At 35.4% G+C, this 20,257-nt stretch overlaps 1 protein-coding gene across 1 annotated transcript in view; it reads right to left on the bottom strand.

Moving 5' to 3' along the window:
- ACTR2 (actin related protein 2) overlaps positions 1-20,257 on the bottom strand; it is a 34,454-nt gene that overhangs the window by 3,169 nt on the left and 11,028 nt on the right. Inside the window, exons 3-8 of the mRNA XM_045549742.1 lie at positions 18,062-18,277; positions 14,663-14,735; positions 11,071-11,207; positions 8,925-9,074; positions 5,970-6,115; positions 3,127-3,259 (exon numbers count right to left, since the gene is read on the bottom strand). Coding sequence (XP_045405698.1) covers positions 3,127-3,259; positions 5,970-6,115; positions 8,925-9,074; positions 11,071-11,207; positions 14,663-14,735; positions 18,062-18,277 — 855 coding nt within the window. The remainder of the gene's footprint in view (positions 1-3,126; positions 3,260-5,969; positions 6,116-8,924; positions 9,075-11,070; positions 11,208-14,662; positions 14,736-18,061; positions 18,278-20,257) is intronic.

The following is a 20,257-nucleotide window of genomic DNA, read 5'->3' as shown; positions in this document are numbered from 1 at the left end:
AAGCTTTTTTCTTCTAAGCAAAGTTCACTTTCTATTGTCTCAAACTCTAATGAAGTGTTCCCAAAATAAACAAGGCCAAATATGGTCAAAACAAATCATGGGGATGTTGGAGAAAATGAACACAGTAGCCAAAATTAAAGACAACTGGGAAAAGTTTTATACTCTGTAGCTACTATCAATTATCTAGAAAGGACACAGTAATCTGTAGGAGAGGTCAACGTCTGAAAAGAGAAACCTTCATATGACATAGCAGTTTTCATTTAGTGTCACAGATCCTGCAAAAAAGACTCAAAGCTATCTATGCCATTCTAAATTATTTGTGTTTATGTCACATAAGTAAACTGCAAGAATCTGATAATCTATGGCAAAGAAAAACCTCATTTTAATTATTAATAATTCTGAGACTAACCTATTGTTTTAATTGCTCTAGTTACTTTTTTGGTAGGGCTTCGCAAACTTTTTTTGTAAAAGGCCAGAAAGTAAATACTTGAGGCTTCGTGGGTCTCTCTGGCAACCCAACCCTACATGTAGCTAGAAGACAGCTATAGACAATATGTGACAATAGGCAACACCATGTAAACAGATGGGCCTGGCTGTGTTCCAATAAAATGTTATTTACAAAACCAGCCAGTTTTGGCAAAGGGGCTGTAGTTTGCCCACCCCTGCTCTAAGGGAAACTTCGCTAGCCCCTGAAGACACTGCTTCCCCTGTACATTTTTCAACTGGTTGCTGTTTCTCTCTCACACTACCTTCCTAACCCTGAAGGTTTGGTAACAGAAGTTCTTGTTCTTCATTGCTGCTTCTATCTCCTTCCTCCCCAACACTCCACAGCCCCTCTGAAACTCATTCTATCAGACTATTCCATCTACCACTCCTCCTTGCTGAAGTCATCTACAGATCCCTGCAGACACCTATAGATTTGCAGGTTATTTCTTCTCATACCTATCCTTGGTTTGTGCATGCACATGTTCTCTCCACCACTTCCTGCCATCATCCTTAGTGACTTCGTACTTCTCTCCCTCTCGTACTCATTTGGCAAAACCACTTATTAACTCTCTACTTTGCACCGGCTCTCATGCAGCTGAACAAGATAGGAAAAAAAAATTCAACATCTTGCTTTAAATTTACCTTTAACCTGAAATAAGCCCTTAGTGCTGCTTGGCAAGCCTACTACATTTCTCTATTCTCTCTTCCACTCTCCAAGACAACCGTTTCAACATCCTCCTCTCTCTTTTAACCTCTACCACCTCTTCCCTCCTCTCATAGCTTCCTAACTGGTCTTTCTTTGTTCCCTCCACCCCCAAGAGTCTATTCCCCACACCAGACTTAATGATCCTTTAAAAAACCATGTCAGATCCTATCATTTCTCTGCTCAAAACCCTCCCAAGACGTTCCATCGCACTAGGAGTAAAGCCAATCCCTTTACCATGGTTAAAAAAGACCTGCGTGCTGCTACTTTCTGACCTTATCTCCCATCCCTCTCCCTTGCTAACTCTGCTCTAGCCACACTGGCACACTCCCACCAACTTGGGGCTTTTGCACTGCTGCTGCAAGATTCTTCCCCCAGATAGTCACAAGGCTCACTCCCCCTCACTTGATTGAGATCTCTGTTCAAAAGTCACCCCATGAGAAGCCTTTCCTGACCACAGTTTATGAAGGAGCACATGACTTCTTCAACCACTACCATTTTCTAGCTCTTTACTTTTCTTCACAGCACTTATTACTACAGACACATTATTTACACTAAAATCAGGGATTTGGGTTTTGTCCACTACTGTTTTGTCCCCAGCACCAAGACCAATGTTTGGCACCAAGGAGTTCAAAACATGTTTGCAGGCCGGACGCGGTGGCTCACGTCTGTAATCCTAACACTCTGGGAGGCCGAGGCGGGTGGATCGCTCGAGGTCAGGAGTTCGAGACCAGCCTGAGCAAGAGTGAGACCCCGTCTCTACTAAAAATAGAAAGAAATTATCTGGCCAACTAAAAATACATATACAAAAAATTAGCCGGGCATGGTGGCGCATGTCTGTAGTCCCAGCTACTCAGGAGGCTGAGGCAGTAGGATCGCTTAAGCCCAGGAGTTTGAGGTTGCTGTGAGCTAGGCTGACGCCACGGCAATCACTCTAGCCCGGGCAACAGAGTGAGACTCTGTCTCAAAAAAAAAAAAAAATGTTTGCTGAATAAATGATTACCTGAGACTGACTTTAAATTATATGTACAACTCAATAAAATCAGAAAAATGAGTGAAGTGCTTAGCATGGCTGCTTTCCAGTCTTTATGGTGTTCAATGTATGTGGGCACATACTCAACTTAATTTCAACAATTTAAGTCATATAAGAAAGATGTAACATTAGTGTCTCCAAAATCCACAGTACTCTGTAGTATGTAACCTCATTATCTAAAACAGTTTATTAAAGTCAGTGAGATAAAGCTCAGCGATTGATCCAGGATTAAATGACTCTTACTTGAGTACATATCGTGTACTTCACATAGTCCAGAGCTCAGGGGAGAGTTTGGCATGTCAAAGAAACATGAACTATTATATACCAGTTTAAAAATTTCTTTCTGCTGTACATATCAACAACTACCAATTAAAGTCAGTTTCAAGAGCTATGACAATCACTGGGATGTTACAGAACTGAAGACATGATTTTTTACAATCTGGGGAGAAAAGACACATGCAACAAATAGCCAAAAAATAACCTAAAATCAGAAATATGAGATAGCCCAAGTGTAGTGCTAAAGGCTGATTAAATATCCAAAAAGTTACAAAAACCCCCACAAAAAACAACAACAAAGAACCCCAAGTAGGGCATTTATTTCTCCATAGTATAGTAGGTTCTTCCCCTGTACTTAGAGGCACCTACAATTCCATGTTGGTTGGTACAGATGAACCAGAACGTTTGGCCCTGACCTACCTGTCTCAATCCACTGAACACAGTACCACCATTCTGGGATAGAGCTTACCTTGAACCATTTACTTCGACCTATCTCTTACAGGGTGCACTTGATTGCAGGAGGAATTTGTTTAGGAAGACTTCTTGCTCCCTCTGGTGGTTGTCAAGATTCACAAGCTACTTTTCAGGGTTTTAAGAATGTTAATATAGTTGGATAGTTGATACTTACAGAAAGTTTTTCCACATCTCCCTTTAAAACTCGTTCTAAGTAGAGCTGTTTAAGTTCTCGTTCCAACCTCGATGGCAGGCCAGGGTACATAGTAGACCCTCCAGAAAGCACAATGTGTTTATAGAATTCAGATCTAAAAAGGCACAATGGTTATTTATTGAGGATTTCAGATTAGGGAAATGGTATCTCGGGGTTACTGTTATTTGTATCAGCCTCAGGGGGTTGCTGAAAGAATTAAATAAAATTCCACATGTAAACCACAGGGCTGAATGTTTGCTATTACTACTATTGTAAGATAACAATCCCTCTTTACATATAAAATCTTTTTATAATTTCAATGAAAACATTTCTAAAAGCACATGATACAATTTCTTACGAATATAACTCAGTCTTTGTATAACCAAGATTTCCATTACAATCTTCTAATATTTGGACTATGTTATCAACAGTGCACCCCTGGAGCCACTGAGATGTGGTTGTTTGCTACCATTAGCTAAATTCTACTGTGCTTCAGGTTTTTGCATTGTAATTTTTCCATTTGCCTTTTGTAGTTTTTCTTTTGCTCCTTTGCCTTGAGGCTGTCTGCTATTATTTTTGGCTAGATATGTTTTTGCTTCTTATAGCAGTCCATTCTTTCTTTTTTAAATATGCTATTGGTTGTGATACCAGATAATCAAATCAAAAATAACTGCATATGTAGTAAAAGTAATAGAATCTGAGTGAGGGTCTGAGGAAGGCTTCTCACATAAAGTTTGGAAACTGAGTCACATCTATTTTGGCCTCATTCAAACTGGCTTCTTTCTATCTTGTTTCTAGACTCTCAATAGCTAAGGCTACTGCAAGTCTAGCTTCTAGAAGAGCACTGTCTTTGTATTTAATTGCCAAAGCATGCATTTCAAATGTAGCAAAAGCCACGCAGTTGAAGTACAGCTACATATGATATGTATACACAGACATTTACATGTATGCTTTCAATATGCAGAACACACAAAATTTGAGTTGTGCCACTTTCCAATGTAAGCTCTGTGGAGAATGTACTAAATCTAACTCCTGTGCTTTAGAAATGCCAAAACTTTAATCATCACCAATAGCCATGCACTTTAAAATACAATTTGCTGTTAACGATCATTAAATCAAGGGACAAAAAACATCTACATAATCCCTACCATGAGAGTTTATCATAATTAACAAAGGTTAGATTTCTGATCATCTTCCAGTAGGTTTGTAGCTTGTTATAAGCCAACTGCTATTTTTATTAATTCCTATTATTATCCTGGCTCCCCAGCCACTCCATTAAAATTAATTAACTGGTTATTTAATTCAGGGTTAAATAAACAAACAAATGCTTTACAAAATACTTCTGGATGAATTCCTCTATAACCTGGGTGGAAGACAGAGCTTTCTAACTATGACTCAAGCTCTAGATGCAATGAAAGATAAGACTGTAAATCTTTTTATATGACTAAATAAAAACAAGTTTTTGCATAGCTAGAAACAACAGGAGCAAAAGACAAATGGCAAGTTGGGAAAAAATATCTGCAATAGATATCAAGATGCTAAAAGAAATAATTTTTTAAAATTGAGAAAAAACACAAAACAACTATAGAACAGGCAAAAGCCATGAAGAGACAATTCACAAAAAAAATATATATATAAAATGTCCCTTCAACATATAAAACTATGTTCAACCTCACTCTTAATGAGAGAAATGAAAATTTAAAACTACACTGAGATAACTTCTCACTCATCAGATTGGTAAAAAGAAAAATGGTACAACTAACTCCCATAGAGGGAAATTTGGCAATATTTAACAAAAAATACTTGCATTTACACCAAACTAAAAAGCTTCTGCACAGCAAAGTAATCAACAGAATGAAAAGACAATCTACAGAACGGGAGAAAATATTTGCAAACCATACATCTGTTAAGGGGTTACTAACCAAAAAAAAAAAAAAATATATATATATATATACACACACACACACACATATGTATGTGTATATATATATGTGCATATACATATATATATGCACACACATATATATATATATATATATATATGGAACACAAACAACTCAGTAGCAAGAAAACAAATAACCCGATTACTATTAATAGATGGGTAAAGGACCTAAATAGACATTTCTCAAAAGATGACATACAAATGGCCAAAAGGTATATGAAAAAATGCTCAACATCCCTAATCATCAAGGAAATGCAAATTAAACCACAATGAGATATCACTTCACACCTGTTAGAATGACTATTATCAAAAGGAGGACTGATAATGTGGAAAAAAGGGAACCCCTATATGCTGGTGGGAATGTAAATTGGTATAGAGTATTATAGAAAACGGAATGGAATTTCTGCAAAAAATAGAACTACCATATGATCCAGCAATCCTACTACTGGGTATATATATCCAAAGGATTTGAAATCAGTATCACTATACAAGAGAGTATCTTTGTTCTTAGGAAACACAAACTAGTAGAGAACTGATGCATTCAACCTACTCTCAAATGGTTCAGGAAAAAATAGAGAAAGATAAAGCAAATATATAGAACATTAAACTTAGTAAAATGGTGAAACTGGATAAAGGGTATACATGAGTTTTCTATATAATTCTTGTAACTTTTCTGTAAATTTGAAATTATTTCAAAATAAGTTTAAAGTGGCCTCTGAGACACAATAATGTAATATATGTTGTTCAACATCCAGTACTACCCTATCAAAAAATTATTTTGCCTTATCTATTGAAAAACGTTAATGAAATAGACAACTTGGTCCAACTATTTAATTCCATCTATTTCTGGTAAATAACTTTGAAGCCACCATTTCTAATGTACCTGGTATCAATATCGGCCGCTTGGATCGTGTTAAAAAGCAATTCAGCAACACCAACTCCCTCAACATTGATCAAGTGAGGCTGAAATAAAGCTTCTGGTGCTTCAAATCGCTCTCCCCCAACTTTAATAATGCGTCCATCCGGGAGCTAGAAACCGAAATAACCAGGTACTAGTCAGCAAAAGATTAAAATTTCCCAGTGTACTCCAGAACACTAATGCTTTAAAACACATCTGTTGTGTAACCAAATCATTATCAACAACAATTTGTCTTAAAATGTATTTTGAAGGAAAAAAGGTAAAATAAAGTTACATATAGATAACTGTTCTTATTATCATCATGCTCTGTTCTGTTTTTTAAAATGGTATGCCATGCCGCAAATATCAGGAATTTCTTAGAGAAATCACTAACACATGTTCTATCTGTGTGTGCAGCAAAGCACAAACAGGTGGACAACTATTACATTCCGATTATTGCTGATATGTGTTAATGACACTTGTTTTATAATTTTAACACATTTGTGATTTTATGGATATTTCTGCTATGTAGAATAGACATATTAAACATTTTTAATAATTTTCTTTCACCAAATAGTTACTCTGTGAAACTATTACTTTGCCATCACCATACTTCAATACATGTGTGCTACTTCTAACAGAAATCATTTAATCCAAAAAATGTTTTATGATCAAAGAAATTTAAGGAACACTGATCTAGACTACTATTTATTAGGCAATTCTGTTGTTCCCTATAGGTCCTGATAAATTTTAAGTAATTGATAAATATAATTTAAGCAAATAAGATTTAAACAATAGGTAGGTATCATAACATGACATTTGTACAGAAAGCTCTTACTATGGACAGCATGTTCATATTTAATTAAATGAGAAAAGTTAAGTAGAAACTCCCTCTCATACAACCTCACAATTCACTGGATTAACCTAAGTAATAAACATGCCCACGTATGCTGGCATTTGACACATTTTTATACGAAATACCAGAATTAGTTTTACATTAACATTTCTAACAGTGTATTCATAATAATATGATTATAATAATTATATTTAGATTTCAAATTTGACTTTCCAAATGACAAAATACTACAAAGCAAATTCCTAGAACACTCCATGTTTGCCATAATTGTTTACAGATATGTAAAAGGCAATCACATTTTGTAAAAACTCCAAAATTCTTTTTATAAATTCTACCAGGTTTCTTAAAAAAAGGATACCAATCCAAACATTTTACCCTTATTTAAAAAAACCCTCAGGTGAATTCACATAAAAATCACCCAAAAATAGCTAGAAAAACTTCACATTGCATATCTTATTAGCAAAACCTCTTTACCTGTACATTTGAAGCCTCTCTGACAGCATAGTATCTTTCCATGCTCTGTTGGCCAGCCTGGGGTCAAGTTTTCTAACTACCTTAATGAACTGTTAAAACTACCTGTAGGCATCCTGTATCTTTGCACCAAATCTTACCCTATGCTGTGTTTGTCTACTCTTGTCCCTCTTCACCTACTCATCAGTTTACAATTTTATACTTGTACATATTTCTGTAACCTATCTCAAAGTTCTTTGAAAAAGGAAGGAAAAAATAAAACATGTTTTACATTTCTACTTCCCTCATCTTTTGTCTTCTGCCACTTTATTCCAAACAAGTCAGGTAGATGGAAATCTAGAGAAACTGTCAAGCAGATTTCAAGAAAGAATCCCCAGGGCAAATCTGGAGTTACAAAGTAGGTTTTCTTGAGTATTTGGATCAGTATCTTTAAAAAAAAATTACAAAAATTTGTAATTACTTTAAAAATGACTGTTTTGGGCTGGGTGCGGTGGCTCACGCCTGTAATCCTAACACTCTGGGAGGCTTGAGGTGGGAGAATCACTCAAGGTCAGGAGTTTGAGACCCCAAATAGAAAGAAATTATATGGACAACTAAAAACACGTATAGAAAAAATTAGCTGGGCATGGTGGTGCACGCCTGTAGTCCCAGCTACTCGGGAGGCTGAGGCAAGAGGACTGCTTGAGCCCAGGAGTTTGAGGTTGCTGTGAGCTAGGCTGACGCCATGGCACTCTAGCCTGGGCAACAGAGTGAGACTCTGTCTCAGAAAAAAAAAAAAAAAAAGACTGTTTTGCAGATATTTGTGAATATGTAGAGCTAACATCAATCACGTGGTTCAAGAATACTTATTTTTATTGCCTATTACTCTATTTCATTTTAGTAACAATTAGATCAAAGATGAGACACGGAACTATTATACTTTATACTCAGATAAATAGGCTTAAGATGGTAATTCATTAAAAATTCAGATAAGATCAAAACCTCTGGTGTTATAAACTATAACCTAGTTCTAAATCTCCATAGTTACAATTTCAAGTTAACATTTGTTTTGAACATTTCATTTAGAAAATATAAGTCAGGAAAGGCTGCCACCTACCGAATTAGTAAAGCTATATTCTAGGACAATCCTTCCAAAGTATGACTAGTCCCATGAAATTCTGAAAAATCCAGTAGTCTAGTAAGTTTGAGTAACAGGCATACTATATTCTCATAGTTGTGTACACATTAGCATATCAGAAGCTCTGAGAAGTTCTATGTTAAAGTGAAATCGACTGTCTCCCAAACTTATTTAACAATGTAACCCTTTTTTTATGAAACATTTATTAACATCTCGGGGAAATAACATTCTGTAAAACATATGATGAGAAATACCATTCTAGATACTAGAATCTCAAATTAACATCTCATATTTAATTACATCCTTGTGCAGAAAGTAATTTATGATTTTTGTCTTACAAGTGTCCTGAAATAATTAAATTATAGAATCTTAATGGAGGAATGAAAAGTCACACATATACATATTAGAACAACCCAAAACAAAGATACTGGGACACCAACAATCATGGCTGCCCATTTTTAAACACATATATATATTATACACTCGAAATACTTACTGTATAAGATTCAACTAATACTGTGGTTTCTAAGGCCAGTTTCTGCTCTTGCTCAATATTATAGCCCACATAACACAGTTTTTCTTTAATCATGCGAACTGTTTCAAAATCAGCAGAATGGTTGAAGGCATATCCTCGCAACAGAAGCAGCTGGTACAAAAAAATGGCAGTAAGTTCATAATACATCTGAATGAGTTCTCTGCAAAAGCTATTAGTGCTTACTAAATGTGTCATATCTATAAATACAATGAGCAGTGGATCTTCAGCTCCGACTGAATATTTCAGAAGTAGGATTTTACTTTCCATAAAAGGATTTATATTTCAGTTTCACAGAGAGTAGCAGAATTAACAGTTCATGAATAAATAAAACAAGGTAGAAAAGTCAGTTTTTAGAATACTGTATGAGTACTGATGTTTACATAATTTTGATAATCAAAAGTATATTACTGAATATTTTAGTACTCATTCCTATAGTCTGCAACTTGCCCCTATAATCAATGCCGTGTTTATGCAATGTCCCTAGGTTTTAGAAAGTTTTAATCTTAGTCCCTAGTACCGTTTCTGGCATATATTAGAAGGGCAATAGGATTGTTAAATAAATGAATATTAAGAGAACTATTAGCATACTCAAAGGTATAATCTCTAATATTGTATTTCTTAAATGCTAGAAATTATTACAATTTTAAAAGCATCCTGCTCAGAGAAAAAAAGATAACGTGTATCACAAATACAACTGGACTTTTCAAATAAAAACTTAATAAATCTCCTAATCTTTGTGTTTATGTTCAAAAGAAGACCCCCAGAAACTCTGTTGGCTACCCTCAGAATTTTGTCCTAGAATATTATAATTCTCGTTAACTTAATCTTCTCACGTGATAAGGATTACTCTAAATGGGACTGAAGGAACCCAATGTCAAGGTGAAAGCAACACAACCCAATTTAATGCACAGACAGGGTTTCTCAGCAGCAGCACCACTGACATTTTAGACCATATAATTCCTTGTGGAGCTGGTCTTGTTCATTGTGGAATGTTTACAGCATCCCTATCCAGTTGTGACAACCAACAATGTGTCCACACATTGCCAATAGCCCCTAGGGGGCCTCAAAATGTCCCTCATTGAGAACCGCTGACCTAGAGAGAATATACTCATTATAGAATTCTGGTATGAAAATATTCGAAACTTTTTTTTTAATATTTAAAAAAATTACATGTCACCAAGTAGAGGCCTATGTACTTTCTCCAGCAATGTTTTAAAGAAAATTATAACTACTTACATTCAGAAGTAAACTTTAAAATAGTAAGCACTAAAAATGGATATAACCCATAAAAACCACTAGACATTGGGCTGGGCGCAGTGGCTCACGCCTGTAATCCTAGCACTCTGGGAGGCCGAGAAGGGAGGATCGCTCAAGCTCAGGAGTTTGAGACCAGCCTGAGCAAGAGTAAGACCCTGTCTCTACTAAAAATAGAAAGAAATTAGCTGGACAACTAAAAATATATATAGAAAAAATTAGCCGGGCATGGTGGTGCATGCCTGTAGTCCCAGCTACTCGGGAGGCTGAGGCAGGAGGATTGCTTAAGCCCAGGAGTTTGAGGTTGCTGTGAGCTAGGCTGACGCCACAGCACTCTAGCCTGGGCAACAGAGTGAGACTGTCTCAAATAAATAAATAAATAAATAAATAAATAAATAAAAACTACTAGGCATTAAAGTCTGGCACATTTGGGCCCTGTTTATCTCAAATATCATTAATTTGCTATCACTGTATTTTATGGGAAAGAACAAGAAAAGGTAACCCAACCAAGATTATGGTTTAGAGAACATACCTGTTCAAAAAAGGGTTTTTGGCAGAAAAGGCTGCCTAAGCTGTCCAAGAAAGGTTCAGGTTCTCTTCCATCTTTGAAATACCTATCTGTCTATTCCTCAGTAATAACAAATATAATTATTTAATGAAATTAGTATATTCTCATTAGCATATGAGAGTATGCATGTAAATCTTATATGGATTTTTATATGCATAATGGGGTAACTGGGTTATTTCTCTAATGGTGGATTGACTAGAATCCTAAAATGATGCACTCAATTTTGTGTTAATTCAGTAAACTAACTACAATATCTAATCTCTATGATATTTTCCTTTCACTTACCTTGATAAGATATCTGGTAATATCCCTCCCAGCAATATCCAATCTCCTGGTAAGGTGAGGGAGAGAAAAGCCTTCATACACTGGGCAGATGTGAGTTACACCATCTCCAGAGTCTACCACTACACCAGTTAATAAACCTGCATAAAAATCAAATTTTAAATAAAAAGTCAAATCAGAAACTTAACCAACTAGAAAGGTCTAGAAGCCAGAATTTCTTTATTATTTACTATTTTGCAGTTTGTTTCTAATACAGATACTAAAATGAGTGTTCTCTTTTGAGACTTTTAGTCTAATCATGTGCTACCCAAAGGAGATGAGAACAGACCCTGAGATGTAGGACTGAAAAACAGAACATCTTCTTAAAGCTCAGTACGTCTTTATTTTTCTTTCCAACTTGATCACTGACTTCCCTTGAAGTGAAATTTTCTAAAGCATCATGAGTAATTTTTATGAAAACCACAGTGAAAAGTGAGTATTGCACAAAGTTACAAAGTTGGTAAGTGAATTTGTTGAAATTATCTAGTTCTCAATTATTATTTTTGTCGCACAGTATATGCAAAACTCTGTGTTGTTTTGGAAAAATACCTACTGATACTAGTCAGCTAGAAATCTAAGAATAATTAATCTCAGCTAGCCAAAGCATCACTTCAATTACTCACCTGAAACCAGAAAGGCAATGTCAGTTAAACCTTATGATAGAAGTACAGCAAAAAATAAATAAATAGAAATAAACAAAAGAATAGCAAAGAAGCTGCCTTGCCTCATTTCCTATACATGGTATTTAAAACTAGAAGTGGCCACAAAAAGTTAAGTGTTCTACTTTTTGCACCAGGATTAATTTAAGGGGGGGGACTTTTTAAACTTATTTTCTAACAGAAAAAAATTATTTTAACCAGATATGCATTATCTATAACTTAAATATTATTTATTTTCCCATCCCTGAAGAGGCTCCCTCCCTTTCTCTTTCTTATTAATACAAATTTGCAGGCACTGTAGTATCTAATTGTAATGATTTGCCTTTGGATACATTTATTGAAACCACATCTTTTTGAAGTTGATATAATTTGTCTTTCCTTGATTTATGCTGTAAGCCTCATAAACCTCAAATCCTGCCTTTTAATGTTATAATCTTTTAAATAAAAGTTTCCACTGCAAAAGAAAAAAAAGACAAATCCACACCATCATTGGCTTCCAATAATACCAACTAAAGCAGGAATTTACATTTTATTTCTCAAACGGCCCTTCTTACCAACCTCACCTTACTTTCTACCATTCCTATCAGGTCACATACTGGCTTTTCCCTGAACATACTTGACTAATTTCCAATGCCACACCCTTTTGTCACTGGATTATCCCTTCTTTCCACTTTAAGTCCTACAGTTTCTTTAAGGCTCAATTGGATTCTTACTTTTTTGTTTATAGGTAAACCACCCTGACCACTCTAACCTCCAACCCAGATTCCCAAATTCCAGTTATTCCCTCAATCCTATCTGTACCATGCAGCCAAACACACCCTCCTAAATCACCATGTCACTTCTTTTATTCAAAAACCTTCTACAGTTCTGAATGCTTCTTCCTATTTTTATTTACTTATTTTTTTACTGATAGCACTAGTTACCATGTTTAGAAGGAAGAAAATTTTACTGTGAACTTGGAGTTAATCTGGATAATATCACTGAACTATTATTTCTCAAAATTAAGGAGTCAATAGTTAAACAAAATAGCTAAATATCCGGAATTGAGAGAGTGTATCTTCTCATTGGACAAAAATAAATTCATGAATATTGCTAGAAAAATCTGTTAGCATCAATTTTATTCAAATAAAATTCATTTCTGCAGAACTATCTCACTTCCACCTTGCAAAATGGAACTCTTATTACAGGTTTTAAGCTTAGACTAAAAAATGTTAATATATAATTTTCCAAAGTACTTTATAAAATATTTTTAAAATTATTTTTTAAAAAATGAAATAAAATTACCTAGATGCAAATAAGCACTCCCTCCCACCTGGTAAAGTAACAAGTGAGTTGTGATTCCTCCTTCAAAGGAAAAATTACTCACAGCTGACTATCATCTCCTTAAGGGCAAAGAGACCAGGTCTAGCTTACTGTTACAACCATATCCTCTGTACTAAACAGAATGCAAAGCACATGTTATGTTTGGTGAACGAAAAAAGCTGCTCTAAAAATTTAACTCCCTCTTTTCCAGAAGAGCTTTTGGAAGGAAAAAAAAAAAATTTAACTCCCCTAAGTGTTTTTCTTTTCTTTTTTTTTTTTTTTTGAGACAGAGTCTCGCTCTGTTGCGCCAGCTAGAGTGCCATGGCGTCAGCCTAGCTCACAGCAACCTCAAACTTCTGGGCTTAAGCAATCCTTCTGCCTCAGCCTCCTGAGTAGCTGGGACCACAGGCAGGTGCCACCATGCCTGGCTAATTTTTTCTATATATATTTTTAGTTCTCCAGCTAATTTCTTTCTATTTTTAGTAGAGACAGGGTCTCACTCTTGCTCAGGCTGGTCTCAAACTCCTGAGCTTGAGCGATCCTCCCTTCTCGGCCTCCCAGAGTGCTAGGATTACAGGCGTGAGCCACCGCACCCAGCCAGTATTTTCTAAGTATCTATATGTAGTACTAAAGATATTTTTAAAACCCAATAGCTATTTACTAAAGTAATATAGGGCTAAAGATATTCCAAAAACTCATTATGTTTTTACAAGGTGATTTTTGCTAATCCATGTGTAGAATCAGAACCATAATATGAAGTTGTTAAAATTATAAAATAAGCAACCAAAGCAAAACGATATATCATTTATAAGTATTATGTCACATACATACTTAAACAGTGAGATTTAATTCAGGTATCAGCTCCAGAAAGCTGCTCTGACATGCTGAATCAAAATTATGCTTCTGTATATTGCTTTCTTTTTCACAAGTTCCTTCTGGGTATCTTTACACTTCAAAGACCTAAAGGACTACCTGGTACATATTTGACAGCCCCATAAATTCTCCCTAAGTTCCTGCTGAATTTATAAGACCATCAAAAAATATAAAGAGCTCTCCCTACCTGGCCAATATTTTATTCCCAATAGATAGTTGCTAATGATAATACCAAGAGAACATAGTAGTGTCTTACAGTAAATCCACCTCAAAAGTTGGAAATACACTCCCAAATGTCTACCTTCTCCCTATTAATCTATTATATACTTGACAAGCATTATTTTTGCTAACGTTTTTGGATTACTGTGTTTTTTTTCTTTTACTCAAGCCAATCTTCAGGCCAAATTCTATGTTTATTCTCTACTATATTAAAATTAAAATAGCCTAAAAAAGAGAACATTCTATTTTTTAAAAAATAATTTTTTTAATCTTTAATCTTTTTTTAGTCTTTTTAAATTTTAAATCCTTCATTGTTTAGTAAAGCAAATAAAAATGTGTATGAAATCTTAATTTTAGAAACTAAAAGTATTTCAAATTGTGGTATATATATAACATACTTTTCTGGGATTTATAACTTATTGCAATATCAAATTTCTATGACCTGAAATGCACTTAATAACTGTTTGCTGAATTGATTTTTCTAACAGTTAAGCTTCACCTACCTTGAGCATACAAAGTCAGAACTGCCTGGATGGCTACATACACACCCGAAAACTGGTAAGTTTCAAACATTACCTAAAAATGAAGAGAGAAAGGGAAAAAAAATTGGTATTTAGAATGTTACACAATAAATATCTATATGCTTTCTTCGTGGTCACAGAGCAGATTCGTTGCCTGAAATAGTATCGAAGGGAACTGAGAGATCAGATCCTCTTGCCTTTAAGTCCTGCTGTCAGAGAGCTCCAATTCTGAAGACAGATTTTTGGATACACACTTCACAAGTGCTATAAAGCAAAGATTTCTGAGTGTATTAGTTAATGGTTAATTAGGGCAAAAGAAAGCTTTCTGCATTTGAATGAGACTTCCCTAACTGATGTCATTTAAATGGGAACTACCTTTTAATTCAAAGGCAAAATATAAAAATTGCTTAATTACTGAGCCTTCCAATTGCTCTCCTCCAATCTGGGCTAACACTGTGGCTCTACCCTCAGCAGTTAACAAAAAAAAAAAGGAAGTAAAATGGGAAGAAAATTAATGGTTAATTCCAAATTGTTGGCAGATATAGAAACTGCTTAGTTGCTGAGCCAACCATCCCTACTGTAACTTCACTCCTCACTGAACTACCTTGGAGAGAGGAGGAGTTCCCCTGTGCCCTCACTAGTCAAACCCATGCTCATTCTCTGTAACCCAGGTCAGCTGGGAATGTCCTGCATGATGTTTTTGGTGATTTCTAGTGAGCACTCCTTGACTGGTAGGGCTGCCTATCACTCTGAATATGTAGATATTAATATTATAACTGACCACAATGACAATTATATAGAATTTAAATTTTACAACTCTGAAACACATACTCATCAGTTAAGCAATTAGATATTCTGACTAGTATTCCACCAACCAATTTCTTCCCCCTCCACAGGTATAAAAATGGAAGAGAATGATGAATACATATATGGCATATACCAACTTGAAAATCTGTTAATGAGATTAAAGTAGGACATTGTCAATCATAGACAAATTTGCACTCACAAGAGTATTAAAATATGAATCATAAAAAATGAGATGGATTCTGTAACTAAAACTATGACCTAAAATTTTTAAAACACTTAATACAAACACTGACTTTTAATTTAGACTTTGAAAATATTGTCTAGTAATTTCTTCTTAACCCTTTTCAAAATTTCCATTAACACCTAAACATATTTATATAGAACAAAATATTTACATTAAGTAGTGACTGGAAAGCTACTAAAATATAGAAAGTTATCACAAGTTTCTACCTCGGATATAATAAAATGAAAGAGAATCTTTTAAAAATTACTTATCTAAACTATTAGGAAGGAAGCCCTCTTGCTCTTTTTTTTTTTTTTTTTTGAGACAGAGTGTCGCTTTGTTGCCCTGGCTAGAGTGAGTGCCATGGTGTCAGCCTAGCTCACAGCAACCTCAAAACTCCTGGGCTTAAGTGATCCTACTCCCTAAGCCTCCCAAGTAGCTGGGACTACAGGCATGTGCCACCATGCCCGGCTAATTTTTTCTATATATATATTTTTAGTTGTTCAGATAATTTATTTCTATTTTTAGTAGAGACGGGGTCTCGCTCAGGCTGGTCTCGAACTCCTGACCTCCAGCGATCTACCCGCCTCGGCCTCCCAGAGGGCTAGGATTACAGGCGTGAGCCACTGCGCCGGGCCTCCTCTTGCTCTTCTTAACTGTGTACCTCATTTGCCTCTTCAATCTCCTCCTGCTGGCTCTTCTCTCTCTGGCCCTTGTCCTCTCACCACTATCTACTCTTCTCTTCTCTGGTGAACCCTATCATCTATATTCTGGTGACTGTCAAGTTTGTATCTCCAGTCTTCTCTCCTGAACTTGATCTTATATATATAACTATCTATTTGACATTTCTGCTTGGATGTCTAATGAGGACCACCAAACTTAACATGCCCAAAATTGAAGTTCTGATCATTCCCTCAAACTGTGTTCTACTTTTCTCAGTATTTTCCCCCAGCTCAGTTGATGGTAACTCCATTCCCCAGTTTCTCAAGTCAAAACCTTTAGGGTCATTCCTGACTCCCCCCTTCTCTATTATCCATATCTAACGCATGAGAAAATTCTTTGGCATGCATTAGGACCTTCAAAATAGACCTACAATCTGGTCCTTTCTTACTACTTCTACCTACTACTACCCCAATGCTAAGCATTATTATTTTTTGCCTAAATAACTGACAAGGTCTCCAAACTACTCTGTCTTCCATTTTGCCTCCCTATGGTATACTCAACCCACAAAAGCAATCAAAGAAACCTAAATCAGTATGTCCCTTCCCTGCAACAGTCCTTCATTTCACTCAGAGTAAAAACCTAGCTCCCATAAGGCCCTATCATTACTTATCCAACCTCATCTTCTGTTACTCTCCTCTCAACCACACTGGCTTCCTTGCTGATTCTCTAATATGTCAGGCTTGTTCCTACCCTAAGACCTCCCTTTACCTGGAATGCTCTTCCCATATATCCTGGCTAACTCTCTTAACCTATCTTTGTTTAAACATCACCTTCTCACAACCTATGTACAACTGCAACTTCTCACTCCCCTTACCCCTCTCTATTTTTTTTCCTTTAGCATCTACAGTTGACCCTTGAACAACATGGGTTTGAACTGTGTAGGTTCACTTATACACAGATTTTTTTCCAGTAAATCTCTCCTTCCTCCACCTCTGTCCCCCCCCCAACCAGACAGTAAAACCAATCCCTCTTTGTCCTCTTCTTCCTCAGCCTGCTCAACATGAAGACAATGAGGATGAAGACCTTTATGATGGTCTACTTTGACTTAATGAATAGTAAATATATTTTCTCTTCCTTATAACTGTCTTAATAACATTTGCTTTTCTCTAGCTTACTTTATTGTAAGAATACAGTATATAATACATACAACATACAAAATATATGTTGCCTATGTTATCTGTAAGGCATGGTCAACAACAGGCTACTAATTAAGTATTTAAGAGGTAGTTAAGTATTTAAGAGATAGTTAAGTTTGCACTGGGGTGAGGGAGAGTAGGTGCCTTTAACCCCTGTGTTGCTCAAGGGTCAACTGTATTACCTTCTAACAAATCATTAACCCACTTAATTAAAAACTCAACTTAATTAACTCACTAAATTAAAAACTTATTCGTCTATCTTCCCCTCCTAGAATATAAGTTCCATGACAGAAGGATTTTGTTTTGTTTACTGATATATTCTACTTATAATAATGACTAGCATATAGTATATGTGCTAAAAAAAGTAGGATCTAGAAGAAAACAATTATTTTATTCCCTTTATCCATAACAACAATAAGAAAAAAGAAAGAATTTTTGATTTAACATTACATAACAGAAACACACATATGCATAGTCCATCCAAAAACTTACCTCTACAATCTTCTCTCTGTTTTTGGTTGGGTTCATAGGGGGTTCTGTGAGCAAGATTTTACAATTTCTGGTGTCTATGTTAAGTTTCTCTGGTCCAAATGTATAGTCCCACAGGTGTTTCATGTCATCCCAATTTCGTACTATGCCATTTTCCATAGGGTAGTTAACTTCTAACATTGAGCGTAATTCACTTGCCTCATCACCAACCATAAGATCCTAGAAAATTATATCAAAGTTTTAGACCAAATTTTTGCATAAAATTATATTCATTCCCATGATATTTCAGAAAACTTGGGAATAATTAATTTTAATCTTTCTGGCACTTTCAGATAAAGTTTTTATTCCACAAATTAAAAATCTTTTCTATCAAGAACAATGACTTGCAAAGTTTAATCATGGATAATAAATTTTTATGTACAATGTGGTTTAAATCAATAAATTGACCTTACCTTTAACACATATGTTTCCAAAAGAAGAGCATAAGCACAAATAAACCCCACATTTTCATATTTTGGAGGGTTTTGTATGAGGTTTCATCTGTTTCTTTTGCTCAAATGTTCAAAAAATAAGGCCTGTGATATGTGAAATAGTACATCAGGGAAAAAAAAACTTGCAGGAAAATGCTCAATGCATGCAGCACATTTCTTTGTACTAAATATAAAAATGATAAATGTAAGTACTATAAAGCATAATGAAAGAAGCAAAAAAATAAAATGATTGCTTTATTACACTATAATATATATGTACCAACTAACATAAATTTCATAAATTTCTACCTACATATGGAATTAGAATACATTAAGTTTCCACATATGCCTAGCCCCAAGATCAATGAAAATTTGTAGAGATACAAAAAATTAAGACATAAGGAAACAACTCATTCTTTAAAAGTATCTCATTAGCAACATTTTCAATCTTAAAATGTAATATTGGAAAACTATGATATCAGACATGAAGTGTAATACTCACAAGTCTTATCTCTAATGAGAGCATACTTAAGATGACCCATATCTGAAAAGTCACACTTAGTATTTATAATAAGGCTAATGATGTCCTAGAACTTAAACTTATTTTGTTGCCAAATGTGTCTGTCTTGAAAATAAAAAAAAGAAAGAAAAAAAATCTCATTTTCAAAAACAGCTAGTTAAGATGTTAAATAATATTCATTTCTACAGGTGCAGATTATTCAACTTAAAAATCTAGTATCAGAAAAAGCCATTTGCTACTTAAGTGTGCTATTTAAGTTTAAATACGGGGAAATGAAGAAAAGCAGCAGCAAAATTAACTGAGATGTCTTAAAACAGAGGCTTGAAAAAACACATACATTGAGTTTTAAACTTTTTCTTCTGAGATAGGGTCATGCTCTGTTGCCCAGGTAGGAGGTCAGTGGTGTCATCAGAGCTCACTGCAACCTCAAACTCCTGGGCTCAAGCGATCCTCCTGCCTCAGCCTCCTAAGTAGCTGGGACTACAAGTGCATGCCATCACAATGGCTGGCTATTTATTTATTTATTTATTTATTGGGTAGAGATGGGGTCTTGCTATATTGCTCAGGCTGGTCTCAAATTCCTGGCCGCAAGAGATCCTTCTGCCTCTGCTTCCCAAAGTGCTACAATTACAGGTGTGAGCCACTGTGCCTAGCTGAGTTTTAGACTTTTAAAAAACAAACAAAAAAAAAATTTTTAAAAACAGATCAGAGGTAAAACCAGAGTGAGGACCCTATTAAAAAAACAAATAGATTTCTGGAAAAAAGTGTTCTTGAAAGCAACACAAAAAAAAGGAAAACAAAGTTAAAGCAGATGCTACAAATGTTCACTAAAATTTTCTGATGCGACTGATCTCTTATAAAGTTAATTTACTACAACTTATTACTCAAATTTCTTAAATATTAACTGTTTAGGATCTTCTATGAGGAATATGTAAAAACCTATATTTAAGAACTCTAAGGCCGGGCGCGGTGGCTCACGCCTGTAATCCTAGCACTCTGGGAGGCCGAGGCAGGTGGATCGCTCAAGGTCAGGAGTTCGAGACCAGCCTCAGCAAGAGCGAGACCCCGTCTCTACTAAAAATAGAAAGAAATGATCTGGTCAACTAAAATATATACAGAAAAAATTAGCCAGGCATGGTGGCGCATGCCTGTAGTACCAGCTACTGGGGAGGCTGAGGCAGTAGGATCACTTAAGCCCAGGAATTTGAG

The sequence above is a fragment of the Lemur catta genome, chromosome 4 (assembly GCF_020740605.2).
Source record: "Lemur catta isolate mLemCat1 chromosome 4, mLemCat1.pri, whole genome shotgun sequence".
NCBI classification, from domain to species: Eukaryota; Metazoa; Chordata; class Mammalia; order Primates; family Lemuridae; genus Lemur; species Lemur catta.
The sequence above is the reverse complement of the archived record's forward strand: the minus strand, read 5'-3'. Positions and strand labels throughout refer to the sequence as shown.